The sequence below is a fragment of the Tupaia chinensis genome, unplaced genomic scaffold (assembly GCF_000334495.1).
Source record: "Tupaia chinensis unplaced genomic scaffold, TupChi_1.0 Scaffold000095_1, whole genome shotgun sequence".
NCBI classification, from domain to species: domain Eukaryota; kingdom Metazoa; phylum Chordata; class Mammalia; order Scandentia; family Tupaiidae; genus Tupaia; species Tupaia belangeri.
In genome coordinates this window covers 658,576-678,364 of record NW_006159557.1, presented here as the reverse complement: position 1 = coordinate 678,364, position 19,789 = coordinate 658,576, and the positions used below count along the sequence as shown (strand labels likewise).

The 19,789-nt window shown below is 37.2% G+C and overlaps 1 protein-coding gene across 4 annotated transcripts in view; it reads left to right on the top strand.

The window, feature by feature from the left end:
- Positions 1 to 9,868, top strand: part of CUL3 (cullin 3) — a 120,240-nt gene extending 110,372 nt beyond the window's left edge. For 3 of the 4 annotated variants that reach the window (XM_006143300.2, XM_006143299.2, XM_006143301.3), the window contains 2 exons: positions 6,583 to 6,728; positions 9,384 to 9,868. In XM_006143300.2, the coding sequence (XP_006143362.1) occupies positions 6,583 to 6,728; positions 9,384 to 9,515 (278 nt within the window). In that variant the 3' untranslated portion in view covers positions 9,516 to 9,868. Of the gene's footprint in view, positions 1 to 4,185; positions 4,280 to 6,582; positions 6,729 to 9,383 lie in introns of those variants that run through there. The other variant, XM_006143302.2, reaches the window with a different exon arrangement.
- The last annotated feature ends 9,921 nt before the right edge of the window (positions 9,869 to 19,789 follow it).

Below are 19,789 nucleotides of genomic sequence, written 5' to 3'. Positions count from 1 at the left end.
GTGCGCTCGCCAGACAGACAGAGAGAGACATAGAGACAGAAAGCGAGAAATCACCCCCTAGAGGGGATGGTCACGCCACAGTCCCTTCTCCTCCATACTCCTCTCGAGATCTTGGGCACACACGCACACACGCCCAATGTGAGTTTAAGCCACTGTGTCCAAGACTCGAACCGCGGTCAACTACATGAGAGTTCATCAATGGAGCCAGTATGCCAACTGCCGGTTCTAAGATCTTCAGTTTTAATGTACATGTATGTCCCAGATTTGAAGGAAAGTAAGTGTGGATGTATATATACACACACACACACACACACACACACCTGAATCATCTAGTCTCTCCCTATTTTAACCTAAATAAGCAACTCTCTTTAGAATCCTACATTCCATCATGCTCAGCAATAGTATTATCAGATATTATCAATAATAATACCAACCAGGGCTTCTCCATGGATTTTTAGTTTTGAGCATATGTATGTGCACATGTGTTTCTGTGTAGTATTTCAGGTATTTAAAAATGGGAAAGTAGTTACATATGAAGGATTTGAATAGATGACCTCAAAGTTCCTTTTATGATAAAATTCTGCAAAGAAATAATTTTTATTCTGGGGTGTTTTTTAAATTATCTTGACTTTTACTCACTTTAAGCAAAAATTTTCTCTTGGTAAATATTGGGATTACATCAGTTTCCTTTTTCTTTTTTTAAAATTTATTATTTAAAAAAATTTATTTTAAATTTATTTATTTACATTCATTCACTGTGCATCATTACAGCATACAAAATGAGATTTTTCCATCCAGAATACACTGTATATTGACTCAGTCAAGGACATTGCCATACATGTTATCGTCAACAAATAATTTTTCATTTCTTGTTTCTTACATATTTCCTTCCTCCCCTTCCCCAATTCTCTATCACTCACCTCTGCCATTTCCCACCCTTCAATACACTGTCTCTGGTATTTACAGTTGCTTTCATTCCCCCTCCCCCTTTTTTCCCACATTTTATTATTCACTGAAGATCTTAATTACTCTAAATACTTTCAGTAGCAAACAGAGCTGATACATACATATCCATGAACCCATGTCTGACTTTAGCCATAAAACTCAGTGAATAGAATGAACATACTATAAAGTATACCTAGCTGGGGCTATGTAGCTTACTGCAGTCTTTAATAAATATTTTTAATGCATTTTTTTATTTCAAGAAAAAGTTTTTGTTTTTGTTTTTGAGAGGTTTTTGCCATAGGACGCCTGCACTTACCAGAAAGACAGAGACAGACAGAAAGAAAGCAAGAAATCATCCTCCAGGGGGGATGGCCACGCCGCAATCCCTTCTCCATTCTCCCCTTGAGATCTTGGACACGCACGCACACACCCAGCGTGAATTTAAGCCACTGGATTTGGGACTTCAACCGTGGTTGACTAGGTGGGAGTCCAGTGATGTAGCCATTACGCCATCTACTGGTCCCCAGTTTTAGTTTTAATAGATCAAAATCAAAAAATGTTAAGAGAAAGTTGCTTAAGACTTAATCCAGAAGAAAGATTAGAATTCAATTCAGACAGTAGGTAGATGAACCTTCAACAGTATAAGAGAAGACAAAAATCCTTAAATCTGGACAACAAAGCATAGAAGAAAATCAGTAATGTTTTAGTCAAAAGTTGTAAAAATTGTTTTACCAGTCCAGTCTCCTGAAATTAATCTCTCTTCTATTGAATTTGCAGTGTTACTATGGGTCTGATCTTTCCATTTACATTCTGGAAGTTAACATTCAAAATTATTGTTAATCTTTCTGGACTTGTCCCTACTATTAAGTTGGCCATTCTCATGGTTGCTTTTTATATTTATATTTGTGTGTGTGTTTTCCTGGTAAAGCACTCCTTTCAGAACTTCTTAAAGAGCTGGTCTGGTATTGATAAATTCTTTCAGGTTTTGTTTTCCTGAGGTTTTTTTTTTTTTTTTTTTTTTTGAGAGAGGTTTTTTGCTATAGGGCCCATGAACTCACCATAAAGACAGAGAGAGACAGAGACAGAAAGTGAGAAATCACCCCCCAGGGGGGATAGCTATGCCGCAATCCCTTCTCCATCCTCCTCTTGCTATCTTGGGCATGCTTGCACATGTGCCCAACATGAATTTAAGCCACTGGATCCAGGACTTGAACTGTGGTCAACTACATGGGAGTCCAACAACATATCTATTATGCCATCTGCTGGTCCTATATCTGAGAATGTTTTTATCTTTTCTTCCCATATGAAGGATAATCTTGCTGGGTATAGTATTCTTGGTCGAAATGTTTTTTACTTAACACTTTGAATATATTTTCCCATTCTTGCTTTCATTGTTTCCAATGAAAGGTCCGATGTTAGCCTGATGAGATATCTTTTGAAAGTAACTTGACATTTCTCTCTTGCCAATTTTAGTGTCTTGCCTCTGTCTGGTTTTGGTCAATCTGGCTATGATATGCCTTGGAGAAGATCTTCTTGGGTTGATTCTATGTGGGGTCCTTTGTGTTTCTTGGGTTTGGATATTTTAATGCCTCTCTAGGTTTAAAAAGTTTTCTTCAAGGATTTCATGGAATAGATTATCAATGCCCTTGTTAGTTTCTTCACCTTCTGGGATACCGATCATCTGGACCTTTGGGCGTTTAAAGGTATCTAGTATTACTCGTATATTATTCTCATTTTGAGGGATTATTTTCTCAGTCTTTTTGGTGAATTTTTCTAAGTCAGAGGTTCTGTCTATCTTCTACTTCAGAAATTCAGTCTTCTGAATGATCTAATCTTCTTTTAGTGCATTCAAGGAAGGTTTTGATTTCCTGTATTACATCCTTCATCTCTAATAATTCTGTTTGATCCTTTTTTATGGTGTGTATTTCCTCTTTCAGCTCGTGCAAGAACTTCCTTACCTCCTAGAACTCATCTCTTTTTTTCCTTCATCTTCCAGAATTCGTTGTCTCTCTTCTCTTGCATCTCTGTTACCTTTGTCACAATGAATAGTCTAAATTCTTTATCTGACATTTCTGAGTTCCCTTGTGTTGTCTGTGGAGGGTGAGGAGTTGATCTTCTCCCTTGGGGGAGAGATATTTTCTTGGTTTCTCTTATTTCTTGTTGTTTCTGAGGTGATTTCTGGTCATCCGATGGATTATATGTTTTTTCCTAATTTTTGGAGTTAAATCTGTGTGTTCAGAGGAAATGCAGGAAGAGGTAATCTGCAAACTGAGCAGTATTGTTTTTCTCCTTTTGTGTAGCAGATTTTATGGAATGAGGATTATTCTGACTCTAGAAGCTGACCCTAGAAGTATTAAGATATTTGGCTATCTAGAAACTCAGTTTGTGGAGGCTGAGCAGAAAAGTGAGAGAGGTAAAGGAAAAGGAAAATAAAACAAAAGACAAGAACAGTGTAAATTTAAAAAGGAAAAAATGTTTTAAGCAAAAAATAAAAACCATTAGCACACCACATGAAATGGGCCACTCAGAAGTCAAATGTATATCGCTGGTGATTGACTTGACCTGTGTGTGTGCATGGGTGGGTAGGAGTAAGAATTAGCAAGATAAAAGAGCATCAGAGAGCTAGGAAGTTTAAAATTTTAAATGAAAAATAATTTAGAGAGAGGTAGAGACAGAGTGGAATAAACAGCATGATGTCCCTGCTAGATCTGGGGAACAAGTCTGGGCAGAAAATCTTAAGATGTTCTAGGCCCTGAAACAGGCTGTTCAGAAAGAAGTCAATTTTATATGGCTGGTGATTGGCTTGTCCTGTTAGGTCTGAGGAGCCGGAGGGTGAAGTCTGGGCAGAAAACCTTCAGATGTCCTAGGCTTCTTTTTTTTTTTTTTCTTTTTTTTTCTTTTTAATTATGTCTTTTGCCATAGGGTACTTGTGCTTGCTGGGGAGACAGGGACAGTGAGAGGGAAAATGAGACATCATCCTCCCAGAGAGATGACCATGCTACATTACCTTCTCCTTTATCGTTCTCCTGGGGTCTGGGGCACACATACACACATGCCCAGCATGATTCTCAAGCCTGCAGGTCAGGGACTCAGACCATAGTTGGCCATATGCGAGTCTACCACCTCAGCCACTCTGCCACCCTCTGGCCCCTACATCAGTTTTCTTAAATTGCCAAAGGCTCAGCAACATGATAAAATATTCAGAGACTGACTTACTTGTTTGTGCTGCTTTTACTGTAGACAGTAATAGAAATTCAAGCAAAGGGGCCAGCAAGTGGAGTGGTGATTAAGGCACTACACTCCCCACATGACTGCAGCTTGAAAATCATACCAGGTACGTGTGCGTGCATGCCCAAAATCCCAAGAGGAGAATGAAGGAGAAGGGATTGCACCATGACCATGCCCCCTGAGGTCTTTTCTCATTTTCCCTCTCACTATCTTTCTCTGTTCTCTGGCATGCACACATGCTATATGACAAAAAAAAAAAAGAAAAAGAAATTAAAGCAGAAGAAATGAGAAGAATTAATCAAATACCAGCCTTTGAAAATAATTAGGTTCATTATAATCTGTAGCACATTCCGTAGTAGACAGTCTTCACCACTATTATCTTTGCACACCTCCTTTCCCACAACATACCACATGCGTAGGCACATACACAAGCAGACACTTTCTGTTGCACTCTCTCAGTGTGGAGTATTTTGCTATGCTCTGGGGTGAACTCTGCCCTCACTTTTTTTTTTTTTCAAACATCTTAGTCCTGTGTGTATCATCACCCACAATCTTCTCATTTACCGTTTTTTTTGTTTGTTTTTTGCAGTCATTTAAGGTGTACAGCTTTTTTTTTTTTTTAAGAGATTTTTGCCTTAGAGTGTGTCTACTTGCTGGAGAGAGTGAGTGTGAGGCAAAGTCAGAAATCACTGCCCAGGTGGGATGGCCTCACTGCAGTCCCTTCTCTATTCTCCTCCTGGGATCTTGGACACACTCACATACGCATCTAGCATGATTTTCAAGCCTCTGGGCCTAGGATTCAAACTGTGGTTGACCATGTGAGTGTCCAGTGATGTCACTACTACACCATCTGCAGGCCCTGGTGTACACCTGTTTTGGTGACCAAATCCAGGCAAACTCAGTGAATGATTAAACAATATTTTTCCTTCCAGTTTTATTTAATATGTTTCCGAATCTATAGAAAAGATGAAAAACGCTGTATTGGACATCAGTATGGCTATGATGTGTGTTTACCAATCATTAAAATTTGCCATATTTGCATTCTCTCTTTCTCTCTTCCTCCATCTATGTATGTACATATGTGTGAATTTACAGGCATCTTTAAGACTTCCCTATAAATACTGAGTTGTCAGAAAAGTTATGAAGCACCTTTGCATAGGAAAACCGAAAAATACATCACAATTTTTCTGACAACCCAGTACTTCAGCCACACCTTCTTAGAATAAGGTATTTTCACGTGTCACTGTAATACTGTATCACACCCATGAAATTGAGTAATTCCATATCATCTGTATAACACTTACTTAAATATCCTCAGTTGGTTTAAAAATCCATTTCGTACCTTACTTTTTAGATTCAGGATTCTATTAAAGCTCCCATATCACATCTGATTTTTTGTCTCAAAGTTAAACCATTTCCTCTTGTTTTCCCCCTGACACTGACTTTTTGATGAAAAGCATTATTCTTTCTTAGTAGACTGTTTTTATGTATTTTTAAAAATGTATTTATCTTGCTGATATTGATTGTCTTTTCCTTGGGAAATGACACTGAAAGTAGCATTTTCAACCAGGGGTTTTGAATTAGGCACAGCTGAATGGATATGCACACCAGAATGATCTAAACTGTGCAGTCTGCTGTCCCATGGCTGTGCGCATGCCTCAGTCAGCAGTGTTCCATTGTGCTTCTTTGTAATTTTCCAATTCCTGCTCCAGAAACTTCACATCTTTCTCCTTTTGAAGACTAAACAAACAAATGATCAGTTTTCTCGATTCTCCTCTACTTAACTTAGAGTAAAGTTGTAGGAGAAAGGGTACTTCTGTGTTTGATCCCATTTTGACAGAAAATGTTGATAATAGAATCTAAAGAGACATTGGTGAGTGATACAGATGAATTCACTGTTATGTAGTTACTTTAATGTCATAGTGGTGCTTGCCAGTACATACTCATTCTTTCCTTAGTGCTTTAGAAGATGACAACTACATTTTAGTTAATAAGACAATAGGTAATTATTTATGTGAGGTACTATTGGTAAGCTTTAACTTGGAGTCATGGTGGTAGAATATTGGTTGACTTTTGGAAGCCACAATCAGTGAAAATTGTTCACTGATAATTTCATTGCTGAATATATCCAGGTACCATTTTTCTTCCAAGAAAGGAATTTTACTGTGTTTCATAAAAGTGAAATTGATTTCATCATCTTAGTTAAATTTAATTCTTAATTTTTGAAAAGAATAATTTACAATTGAAGTAAGCATTGAATTAGGCACTTCAGATGCTGATTTGAATTTATAAGTGTATACTTAGTGTTGAAATTGGTTTTTTCCTGCATAATACTGAATTTATATCATTTGCTTATAAATCAAACATTTGTTGTTACATTTGTGGTAATTGACTTTATTTCTATCTTAGTTGCTGCCAAACAAGGTGAATCCGACCCAGAAAGGAAAGAAACAAGGCAGAAAGTAGACGATGACAGAAAACATGAGATAGAAGCTGCTATAGTGCGAATAATGAAATCTAGAAAGAAGATGCAGCACAATGTTCTAGTAGCAGAGGTAAGGACACCTGGAAAGAACAGAATAACATTATTAACAATACATTTCTAACATTATTAGAAAGTACTATATTTAGCTGATTTTAAAAGTTATTTTTAAATACGGAAGTTATAATTACGTAACTATTGATCACTAAAAGCATTGCACACACTTGATAATTAAACATAGGGATATCTCAAAATGTGCATACTTAAAGAATTAATATGTTTATAACAAAAACGATTATAGGATATTATCATGTGAACAATAAAGAAAAGATTTTCACTGCTACTTGATAGCTTTGTATAAATCACCTACCTTTATTTTTAAAAATGACTTTCTGTTTATTGAGTGCTACCATTTTGTAAATTAGGAAACTAAGGAAAGGAAGACTTGTTGAAGGACCCTTAAAATAGCCAGGTCAGAAGTAATTAGGGCCTAGGTAAGGGGCTGGTAGAGGGTAGAAAGCTGACTCAAGGTCATTGGAAAGTGGAATGGAAAGAATTTACTGACAGACAATGAGAGAGAGGAGTTTAAGATGTTTCTTAGGTTTCTGGCTTGAATAACTAGAGAAAGATTGAGTTCTTTAACCAGAAAGGGAAGAGTAATGTACTGCTGTGGCCCGGATACCAGTTAATACCATTTTATGTAAGTGTCCTTTGTCGTATTTTGGCATATCTGGGGAAGGTGTCTGTTAGGTTAGCTGGAAGTCAGGAGAGAAATGACTAGAAATTAAACTGGTAATTCATTTTATGGAAATTTAGCTAAAACCACAGGTATAGATTAGACTGCTTAGCTGTAGCATGAAGAACAAGAAGAGAAAGAACTATGTAGGATATCTCCTCCTGATAATTTAAGGAGCATTGAGAATACCAGATAACACTGAGGGAAAGCCCTTTAGAGTAATGGTTTTCATTGGTGTTTTCCTGGACCAGTGGTATCAGTATCACTTGGGAACATAGTAGAAATACAGATTCTTAGGCTCCACCCAGACCTGTAGAATCAGAAACTTTGGAGATAGGGAACATAATCTTGCTTTAACAAACACATAGGTGATTCTGATGCATGTTCAAATTTGCACAAAAGAAAACAATTTCACATGGCGAAGGAATAGTCAGTTGTTTAAAAAATCATGAAAAGACCCAAATCAGATAAACACTTAAGACATATTGGCTGTTAGGTGACTAACTTTCTCAGACATTTTCACTAGGCTGATAAGAGTGGATATCTGATGACAGTGCCTTGAAAAATAAATGCAGGTGGAAACAATTAAGAGTGGCTTATCCTTTGAGATTCTAGCCATAGGGAAAGGGCCAGGAAAGCAGTACTAGAGGATTCCAGGTGTTGAGATTTTTGTTTTTGTTTTCCTTTGTTTCTAGATGGGAAGTATGTTTGTATTCTATAAATTAGGACGGGATGCTTAAAAACGAAAGAAAAAAATGGGATGCAGGGATAATAATAAATTCTAGAAAAGGAATAGGAATATAATAGGTCGGTGGTTAACACGGATTTTACTGACTATGCCTCTTCCAGGGCACTGTGGGAAAGTATGTGCTAACCAAGGAGGGATATAAATATGGGTAAAAGTACATATGTAGGATTGGAATTTGAGGAGTTCAAACTGAAATGGCCTCTCTTCCCTAAACTAGATAAGGGGTTATTGTACAGAGCTTAGCCTGAAGAACTTAAAGTTTGTCAAAGAATGGAAGAATGGTGCTCAGGAACTTGCTGAATTTGAACTTTACACTTCAAACTTACTTTAAATGTGTATTAGCCATTTATATCAGAAGTTGGCAAATGTAAATGGCTAGTCGAAGCATGAAAGCAGCTGTGACAATACATAAATAAATTAGGGTGGCGCATTGCAGCACCATTTTACAAAAGCGAGCATGCACTGTTTGGCCTGTGGCCGCATTTTACTGACTCTTGGGCTATACAAATGGTATAAAAACTATAGCTTTACTCAGCAAGTGACTCTAGTAGATTTAAAATGATATAATAAATACAAATTGTAGGTTTTATCACACTGTTTAGGGAATAAGACCAAAAGAATTGAGGAGTTGAAGTAAACTGGATGCATCTAGGCACTGTAGGGAAGGAAGTAAGGTTGCAAAGAACTGCTAATAGCCTGGTAGATGAGTCAGAGGAATGTGGACCTCAGGTGTGTTGAAAGTTACTAGCTTGTTGATGTTGGAATGGTAATCCTAGAAGGGTGATAGATTTTAGTTGCACAGTGAAGTGGTGAACTTGCAGATTGCAAAGAATTATCAACCCTTTGTGGCTTTGAGAAATGAACTGATCAATAAGAGTAAACAAAAAGCAGGCTTAGGATGATCTGTTAGAGAGGCAGGGTGGTGTAGTTGGGAGAGCATGAACTTTAAAGTCAGAAAGATTAGGATTCATCTTTACTGGCTTTATTATTTACTACTTCTTCCATGTCTGTTTTCCTCTCTGGCTTATTTTCCACATTTGTAAAATGAGAAAAAACCTGTTTTCTAGGTGTAAGAACATCAAGTAAATTAATATAAACAAAATAATTAATAATGAACAGTTATACTGTGGTTTGCTGCCATAGTTTCTGTTTTATTATTGCTGATATTTATGTGTTTGTATGAAAATGGTATTGTTTCAAATTTTATTTTTTCTGATAGTTAGTTTTTTTATCTTCTCTTTTAGGTAACTCAGCAGTTGAAGGCTCGATTCTTACCAAGTCCAGTTGTTATTAAGAAACGTATTGAAGGACTTATTGAGAGAGAATATTTGGCACGAACACCTGAGGATCGCAAAGTATACACATATGTAGCATAAAATGCGTTCAGAAATTTGATTTATTCTTGGACTGTATTCTTCGCATGGACTGGGAAGTTCTTTTAAATCATTAAATATTAAGACGACCATCTCTTCTATTAAATTACAGTACATGTTCTAGACCATTCAGATCAAGCCTTTACTCCCTTTGAGAGTTTTCAACATCAGTTGATTGAGCTTCAGGCTTTACAACGTGTATCCCTGTAGAGATCATCTTTACAGTTCCTCGGGAAAATGTGAATGTGCCGCGTTTTGTTTTCAATACTGTATGAAAACAGGATAAATAAAACAAAAATTTAGAAAATACAGCTCATTAAAATAAAATTGTTGGATTTCATTTCCCCAGGTCTTCAGTGTTGATGTAAATGTGTTTCTGTAGTGTTGCTTAGCACTTTGCGCATTGTGTAAGTTGGGTAACAAAAATGGCAAAAGAAATGCAAAATTCCCAATGATCTTGCTCTGCTTTCAACATTTCTTTAGCTAGTCTTGTTTAATTTAAACTCTCTACGAAGACCCAAGCATACAATTTGAGCATGCTTTATTCTACCACTTGCACTCACTAATCTTATAGCCTTATGACCAGAAACCTTTGTTTTGGGCTCCGTACACACCCTGATTTGGTTTTTCCGTGTTGTAATTTGAGATTTCCCAAATTACGTCTTCTAATGATTAGATTTTGTTCTGAGTTATTTCTAGAGAAAGAAAATATTTTAGTATGTATAAATTGTACAATAATTTTTTGCTGTTGTACTCACTGCTAATAGTGGATTGTATGGGGTGGTGTTTTTATTTCATTTATTGTAGACAAAAATAAATGAATTTAGTATACACATACCCACTAATTCAGCTATGTCAGAGCACAAAGTTGGCAGCTGGTTATATTTAATTCAGCCCCTTTGAAAAGCACATAAAAGTGTATACTTTGTTTATAAATATCTTAAGTCTCCCCCTTTAAATATATATTTTGGCAAAGCTGTGGTGCATAATTAATTTTCTGTTTCAACATGCAATCTAAAGATGCAATAAATATGATTACCTTGATAGTTTTAAAAAAAAAAACTTCAGTTCTTGCAGCTATGTTCTGGAAAGTGGTTAAGCAATATTTTTCAAACCTGATGATTCTTGGGTATATAGCTGTTGTCCTCCAAAGAGTCATCAGTTCACATGTTCAAAAGTGTGCTTTTAATGCTGAAGACTCATGCCAGTCATCTTGTGCTTCCAACTTCCACTGATATTTTTTACTTGATTGATCTGCCAAGGAGTATAGTTTGCTTTATTTTAACTTCAGAGTATTTTTATCTTCAATTTTATTTAATTTTGTTTTATTTTGTTTTCATAAGACAATATTTCACATATAAGTCGGAAAAACCACTATAGATTTCTGTTGGATAGAAAAATGAAATGTTACTTATAAGTTCAGATAACCAACCCATCGTTGACTTATCAATACTGTCAATACATTTATTAGAATGTATATCTCAGAAGATGGTTTCTGTTTCAATTTATGGTCAAGTTACAATTGCATTCTAAAATGGATTAAAAACTCCACATAAATATTTTTTCCCATGCGTCTTGGGTTATAATTTTTCTTTTAGACTTACATATATGCTTCTATTGCTTTTAATTTGGTCTCTATTGATACTGTAGGACTACAAACCTTATGTTCTTAATTTCTGCTTTTTCCACTTTTACGTGACAGAATTAAGATGCCAGTGAAAAATATCATGAACGTTATTCTCAGGACACTTTTACCATACTTAAGTGGCAGTAAGTCTGCTGTAACATGGAAAACTGAAAGGTTTTGCTTTCTGGTTTTTACATAACTAATTCGCTCTATGGTGAGATGTTTTTCCACAGGAAGATATTGGTATTTCAGGTTTGGGAATTTTTTACTGTTTTTGGTTCCAATTAGATGATCTACAACACCTTAGAAATAGGACAGCTCAAATTGTCAAGTTAATAAATATGAAAAATGTAAAAAAAAAAACTTTAGTTATTTGAAATCGAATGAGACATTTAAGCAAAAATTTAGGACTTGCGTAAGCCATTAACAATCAGTCAAGTTTATCTCAAGTGTGGCTGTAAAGATCAGAGCTAGGATTAGAGGCATCCTAGTTAGTTGTGGAGCACAGGTTGATAATTAGGCTTCAGAGTGCACATATATTCAAGCATATTTCTGAATTGCAGTAGAGTTGAATGGTTGGAGGACGCTGCTGATGCTGCATTGAAAAACAAAATTAGACCACCTAAAATACGTGTTCTGACTCACAAGTATTAGCTCATAAAGCTACATAACAAGGTATATTCGCTCTTGGTTCCTTATCAGCCAAGAGGTCATTGATGCTGTGTTTCTGTTTTGAATGTTTTGATTTGAAAGAATAATGCATCCTAACCGTTCATTCAATCCTGTTGGTGTGAATAAATCTTGATGAATACTTGAAGAATTCTAGGGGAATGGGTACATAGTTTTCCAACTTCAAAAATGATGTGATCTCTGTTCAATAACTGTTAAATTGTAATCTCTACTATCACTTTCAAATTCAGGACAGTGTTTATTTTGAATTGTTAATAGTTATTTAAAGATTGAAAGTTTATTGAAATTAGGAAATACACAGCCTCACAAAATAAAAAGTGGTTGTGATTGCAAGGATTCTTCATGTCAGTGAATTTTAAAAGGGAATGGGGAAAGGATGCACACCTCCCTAAAGCATATCCCAGAGTCACCTAGCTAGCCTGCACACAATAGACTGTACCACTCCCCCCAAGATGCTATTACACCTTCTCTGTAAGAATCCCTAGCACAGCCAAGTGCTGTTGATGTTCTGTTCATGCAGTGTGTTAGGTGCCACAGGAGGCTTCCATGAGAACCACTGATGTTAATATTATGCCTACCTCTTTAGGAAACTAGTACTTTGATTTCATCTTGTGCTTCTAAATAGTTCCTCTGTTTGGAGAATAATACATTAAATCCAGATAATGCTGTTTTTGTTTACAGTTTTTAAATACTCACTTTGAATACCTGACTAATTTCACAGGAATTTATCTTTGCCTGTCTAATGTAACTTAAGACTCGGTTTTTATAGCTACATTTTTCATAAATGATATGCAAATTATTAGGCTACCTCAGTCATGGAACAAGAGCTGTTACATATCAATTGTACATCGTGTACTCTATTGATGTGGTACATAGTCAATAAGTATTTATTGCATTCTACTTAAATGAATGCTATTTTAGGTTAGCAAAATGATAAATCGGTTTTAGTCCCCAAAGCAGAAATAATTAGAAATGTCCGGTAGTAACATCTTGGTGTTTACCACATGCCAGGCACTATTCTTAGTACATGTGCTCATTGAGTTGTCACATTGCCTTCAGACAGCCATTGTTAGGCCATGCTGCCCAAGGTTCCTGCTAGGAAATGGCACGGCCAGGAGTTGAACCTAGGTTTGACCCTAGGTTCAGGCTCCTGAGTCTGTCTGTAGTCCATATTGCAAGTTGACATCATTTTCCATTTTAAAAATTAATTGTTGAGCCAGCCCAGTAGTCTAGTGGGTAAAGGAACTGGATCTCATATGGCCAACAGTGGCTCATGTCCCAACAGCTTGAAAAAAAAAATACCAGGTTGCATGTGTGCGTGCACAAAATCTCAGCAGGATGGAGAAGGAATTGCAGCATTATGGTGTTCCCAACCCAGTCAAATTCATAAGCACAGAGCCGGACACTTTAAAAATCATCATTTTATACCTCATTCACATGAATTAAAGATAGAACATGATATGGTAAATTGCAGATAATACATGAAACAATAGAGGATTTTGCATACTTTTGTAGGCTTTTTATTTGCTCAAAGAAGCAGTGAAGTTGAAGGCTGCTATTGTTACATGTGTCTCTTGAAAAGACAGCTAAGTGGGTAACATGGGTGGATGTAACATGTTAAAATTGAAATCTGTATAATCAGAAGATGTTTTCCCTGTTGCATGCTTTTTCCCTGTACCAAGTCAATTATTTAGCCAGAAGGAAGAGGAGACAAGAATGACAGTGCATTTAACAATACTGAGATTGAAGCTAGGAGAACGTTAGCAACTAGGACATCGTAAAACCCCACTTAATAATTTTAGAAATGTCAAATTGGTAAATATCTCATTAATTTGATCCTTAATGTTAGGGCCTAATAGAGTTTGACCATGGCACTTAAGTAAGCCATGCAAAAATAGCCTTGAAATCATACATGATTTCAAAGTAAACCTGTTTGTTTTTTAGTTAAGTCAAAATCGTCAAATTTCAGCATTCCAATACAGAGTTCAAATAATAATGTGAAACTTTACTGCATGCAAGTATTCTTGCGCTGTGGCTGAATAGAAATTGAGTCTCAAGATAGTTGCTGCAGTTGTGATTCTTGAATAAAGGCCTCAGCACAATGTCTGGTATGTGGTGGGTGTAGGCACTTGGTAAATCTCAGATGAATGTACTTAATGATCACTAAGTGTCTTGAAAGTCTCAGAAGGATTGAACTTCATAAATTAAAATTACTACATTATTGGGAGTATGACAATATTCGTGGTATTGTAAGATATTTTTTACTTATAAATGGAATTATTTGACCCTTGATTTTCAACTAGGTAAAGTATAGAAAATGCAGACTAGCTGCTGCATTATTCCAGAGAGTTTCACGTGCTGATTTTAAAGCCCTCCTGATGTACTGTCACCGCGGCGAGCTTCCTGACCAGTGCTCATTGGATCCTCTCAAGATCCGAGGAAAAAACTTAGGCTTATTAAAATAAAAATGCAATGTAAGATCCCACTAATACTGGGATGCAGGAATTCGGGTCCAAGTTTCTGATTCCAAAACATTCTTGTAATAATTAATACCTTAGTAATGCTTGTTTTGGCAAACTGGACAGAAACTTAGAAATTGAATTTGGAGCTGAAGGTAGATTTTCTTGGCACATATTTTAGTGGAAGTTTGTGTGGGTTTATTGGAAAATGTTGGAGAATTTGATAACTAAAACTTTCATAGATACTGCAAAGGTGAAAATGGCTAATACTAGCTATTCATACTGGTGTATGTAGTACATGCAGAATGTTTAATACTTTTATGGAACTGATATCAGGTACTAGTACCAGTAAAAGTAATCTTGTTTTTGTTACTCTCTGTATTTAATAAATAACCACTAAACCAGAAAAAAAAAATTTTTTTTTGAGAGGGATTTTTGCTATAGGGCACGTGCTATCCCCAGAAAGACAGAGACAGACAAAGAGACAGAAAGCAAGAAATCTCCCCTCATGGGGATGACCACGCTGTAATCCATCCCTTCTCCATTCTCCTCTCAGATGTTGGGCACGTGCACACATGCCCTGCGTGAGTTTTAAGCTGCTGGGTCTGAAACTCAAACCGCAGTTGATTACGTGGGAGTCCAGCAACATAACCATTTCACTATCTGCTGGTCCCTAGATCAAGTTTTTAGTCAAGTGCAGAAAAAAGGACAAAGCATTTTATTTCAGTGCAATGTTAACAGTAAGCGGTCAGTGTGTGTAAATGAGAATAAGAGAGTCAAAAACCTATTTAAGCTTCTACATCTCGATAAAGAAGGGGTGATGAGGGTACCATTCGAAGTGGGTCTATACATGCTTTGTTCACTTTTTTTTTTTTAAGCTATAGGGCGTGTGTGCTCACCAGAAAGAGACAGAAAGCGAGAAATTACCCCCCAGGTGGTATGGCCATGCCGCAATCCCTTATTCTCCATTTTCCTCTCGGGATCTTGGGCGCACACACACGCACCCGGTGTGAGTTTAAGCCACTGGGTCCAGCACTCGAACCGTGGTCAACTACATGAAAGTTCAACGACCTAGCCATTATGCTAACTGTTGGTCCCTTTGTTCATGTTTTTAAAAATTTACCTCTGTAACTGCCTGCAAAAACCCTTTTGCAATGCCCCTAATAACACCTTTATAATTTTTTCCCAAAAATTAGTGTTAAGCAAGTTTGTAATAATCCACTTGTGTTACTCAAGGCAAGAAATAGAGATTTGTTATCACTAAGATTATACAAGAGCAGTACAAACTGAAAAGCAATTCCAGAAGGTCAGTGACAAACTAATTTCACTAATTAGATGAGAACATTTGATATGTGCAAGTTACAGTATTAAAGCTTACATGCACATGTGCATATTATGCGTCAGCTGGTGAAGATGTTAAGTCAGAGTGGGCCAGCTAATGGCAAGCTACTTACGGGTCACAGATGAGTATTAAAGCCAACCAATTGTCACTAGTTGGCCCTAATGAAGAGGACGGGAATCCATAATAGTGTCTTCATAGCTAAAGGACAACCTGTAGTGGGAAAAAAACTAATCAGGCATTCCCACTGGGAGAAATCGAATCTAGAAACTAAGTGTTCAAAGCTCAGTGACCTCTACCCAATTAGTATGAGTTTATATAGATAGCAATACTAAGAATGATTCTAACCAAAAACACCTAATGAGCAGATTTAGATGTTTCTCCCTCGTAAAAGCCATTGGTTATGATTTACTGAGGTCTGGGTGGTAAAAATTGAGACATTTGTGTTGCAAACTTAATAAAACTATAAATAAGAATAAACCACAGTCTTGGCTATTATCAGTACAGATGGTTCAAAGTGATTCTAGTGAGATTTAGTCTCTGGTTTGAAGATCATGAGGTGACTCCCTTAACACGATACTCCCAACTGCCTGGTCCCCAAATGCACTTTGGGAGTATCTCTCAGTAATGAGCTTTTATAGAATGATCTGTATTCTCTTGAACCAGTAATTCAGCCAAATGTGTGTTTTTAAAACTTAGTTCTTATTCTTGAAAATAAAAATGAGATTTTTAAAAACTCCTTCATCACATTAATGCATAGGTTAAGTAAGGTCTAAGTCTGAGAAAATCTACAGACTCTTAGACAAAACAAAAGTTGCTAAAGCAAGGTGGGCCCTCCTTCCTAAAGATGCACCTTTCCTTTGGAGATCTCTCTTCAAGTACTGCAGTTGTCATGACTGCCATGTAATTGCTGCTTCGGCATGAGTGCAGATACAGAACCTCTTCATGTTTCCTGCTCTGTGTAACTTTTCTTCTCCATAGGTGTCAACTTGAATCCAATGGCAGGTCTAGGTGACAGATGGCATTGTTACTCTTAGGGGAGGTTTTTCCCTGTGAGGCCACTTTCAGAAGATTGGAGTTTAAATTTACTAGAGGAGCAGTGGTGGGGGCATGCATTCACTGCTTCAGCTCTTAGGATACTGTCAGTAAGTTCTCAGTGGTGACTTCATTCTGAACTGTTAATGACAAAAGGGCCCATTTATGAGAGGAGGGTCCCCTAATGTCTATAAAGTTAATAGCCCCCCTATATGAACCCAACTGTCCTATATTAGTATGTCGTGCTCTAATCACTGAGCCTGTTGCCTAGAAACTATAAACGATAAACTGAATAAGTAATGTGGCAGAATTGCTCTTCAGGAGCAACTGGGGCTGAAACAAAAGCAAAGGAGAAAAGGCCGTGGCTTTGTGAGTCTCCTTGAATATGGCAAGACGATTCAGTGTTGGATTCTAATGTGCAGAGGAAATTGATGTTCAGACTACCTGTGTGTAACTGCGGTTGGCCCTTGAACAATGCGATTTTGAACTGCACAGGCCCACTCACATGTAATTCTTTAAAAATAAGCACTGCAAATATATTATCTCTTCCTTAATGATTTCTTTAGTTACTCTATTGTAAGAATACAGTTTCTAATACACAGACCATACAAAGTATGTGTTAACTGTTTATGTCATCAGAAAGGTTTTCCCTCAGCAGTAAGGCTATTAGTACAGTTTTGAGAGAGTCGAAAGTTATACATGGATATTTGACTGTTGTGGGGGTCAGTGCCTCTGACCTCTACATTGTTCAAAGGTCAACTCTAATTTAAAATTGTCTCTCCATGTTGAATTCTAATTCTTTAAAAGAAGTTTCAGTCCAGACTTAGTAGGGAAAACTCCAAGAAGTAGTGGAGTTGGAAGGAGACCATGGAGGCAGGACGCTTGTACCAAATCCCACAGGATATTCCAGTTCATCCCTGATTTACTCGAGGTGTGTACACACAAATGTACAAGACTTGTGTATTTTTGAAAGTAATTTACATTTTGAAAGTTACTCCCATTCACCCACAGGTGGGATGGGGGTGTTGCTGCTAACTGAACATTCCCAAACTGTAGCTCAACTCACGTATCACGTGTAATGGACTGATTTTTTTAAAATGTGAATGTGGGACCAGCAGTTAGTGTAATGGCTATGTCTGTGAACTCCCATGTAGCTGACTGCAGTTCGAGTCCTGGACCCAGTGGCTTAAAACTCACACCAGGTGGGTGTGTGTGTGCCCAGGATCCCGAGAGGAGAATGGAGAAGGGATTGCAGTGTGGCCATACCCCCTGGGGGGCGATTTCTTGCTTTCTGTCTCTCTGTCGCTCTCTGTTATTCTGGTGAGCGCACGCAGCCTATAGCAAAAACCTCTCAAAAAAAAAAAAAGTGAATGTAATGAAATATATTTAAACTGTACTAGTAATATTTTTCACAGAACTCATTCATTTTTGTCATATTTGTTGAGCACCTTCTTTGTGCCAGTTAAAGATTTAGGGACCAGAGACTCAGCAGTGAGCAAAATCAACAAAAAGCCTTACATGACAAGAGCACATTGGAGAGACTTAGCCAAATAGAATAATTTACATAACCTGGAGACTGCAGTAAAGCTATGAAAAAAGTAATGAAGTGGCACAAGAGCATGCACAGTGGCAGGTTGGAAGAGGGTTAAGTTATGATTTTACATAGAATTGTCAATGGAGGCCTTATTGAAAAGATGGTATTTTGAGCTAGGATGCAAAGGGGTAAGCAGATCATACCACTATCAAGGGAGGAATGTTCCAGCTGAGAAATAAGACAGTCAGAGCCCAGTCTGGAGTGTTCAGGCACACACAGAGGGGCACGTCACTGGTGTAGGAGAGGAGAGGGAGATAGAAAAGTAGGAGATACCAGAGAAACAGGTCACTCATGCAGAGCTTTGTGGCCATTGAGAAGACGATGGCCCTTTCACCAGAGTAAAATGGAGAACTGTCATGAGGGGTTAAGCAGAGGAATAGCAAATATAACTCATTATTATATTTATTTCAGAGATTTTTGCTATAGGGTGCTGGCACTCAGAAAGCGAAAAATCACACACACACACACACACACACACATACACACACACACCCCACCCCAAAGGGATGGCCACTCTACAATCCCTTCTCCATTCTCCTCTCAGGAATTTGGGCACACATGCACACACACCCAATGTGAGTTTCAAGCCACCAGGTCTAGAATTTGAATTGTGGTTGACCAGTGGTGAGGGTCCATCACTTCAACCACTATGCCACCTGTTGGCACCCAAACTTACTCTTTATAAAGATCCATCACTCCGGCTGGATGTCACATGTTATTGCAACAATCCCAAGGTGAGGAATGAGAGTATGTGGGCCAGGTTGGTGGGAGTAGCTGTGGTGAAAAGTGATCAGATTCCACACATTTTTTGAAAGTAGATTCACTCATAGTATATGGGTCTGAGAGAAAATGATGTCACCATGACTTTTGATCTGAGAAACTGAAAAGATAGAGTTACCATTACCTAAAGGGGAGATGGTGAGTGGAATATTTTTGTTTCGTTTTTTTTTTCTTCTTTTTAGGTTTGGGTCTTATTAATTTATTAATAGACGTTGTTTTCTTTTTTCCCCCAGTTTCTATTGTTTTTATTTTATTTTATTTTTATTATCATCATAATCTTCTTTATATTACGTTGGGTTACATATAACTTTACAGTGTATTACAATGCTTTTTCAAAAGGGAATGCCATGCATGTCAGTCAATACAGAGACATTAATCTCCCCACTTCAATATTCAATATCTTTTCTTTGTTCTTCCCAATCATTATTATTATTATTCTAATTATTATTTTTTTAAACAATCTTATCACTATTTCTCATTTTGCTTGTAAAAAGACTTTACCTATCATGAAATACTTCTCAGACCAATCCAGTTGAGAATACTATACATGTCATCAACAGGTAATAAGCCCTATCTGTTTCCCACTGACGTCCTGCCTCTCTATTTGTTCTCTTGCTATCTTTCTCTATCCTCTTCTCTTCGCCCTCCCATTCCACACTGTCTCATTCTCATTAAGTATTTTCACTGCTTTTATGTCCTCCAATTTTTTGCTCTCTATCATAGAGTGCGGATAGTCGGTATATATTGAGTGGA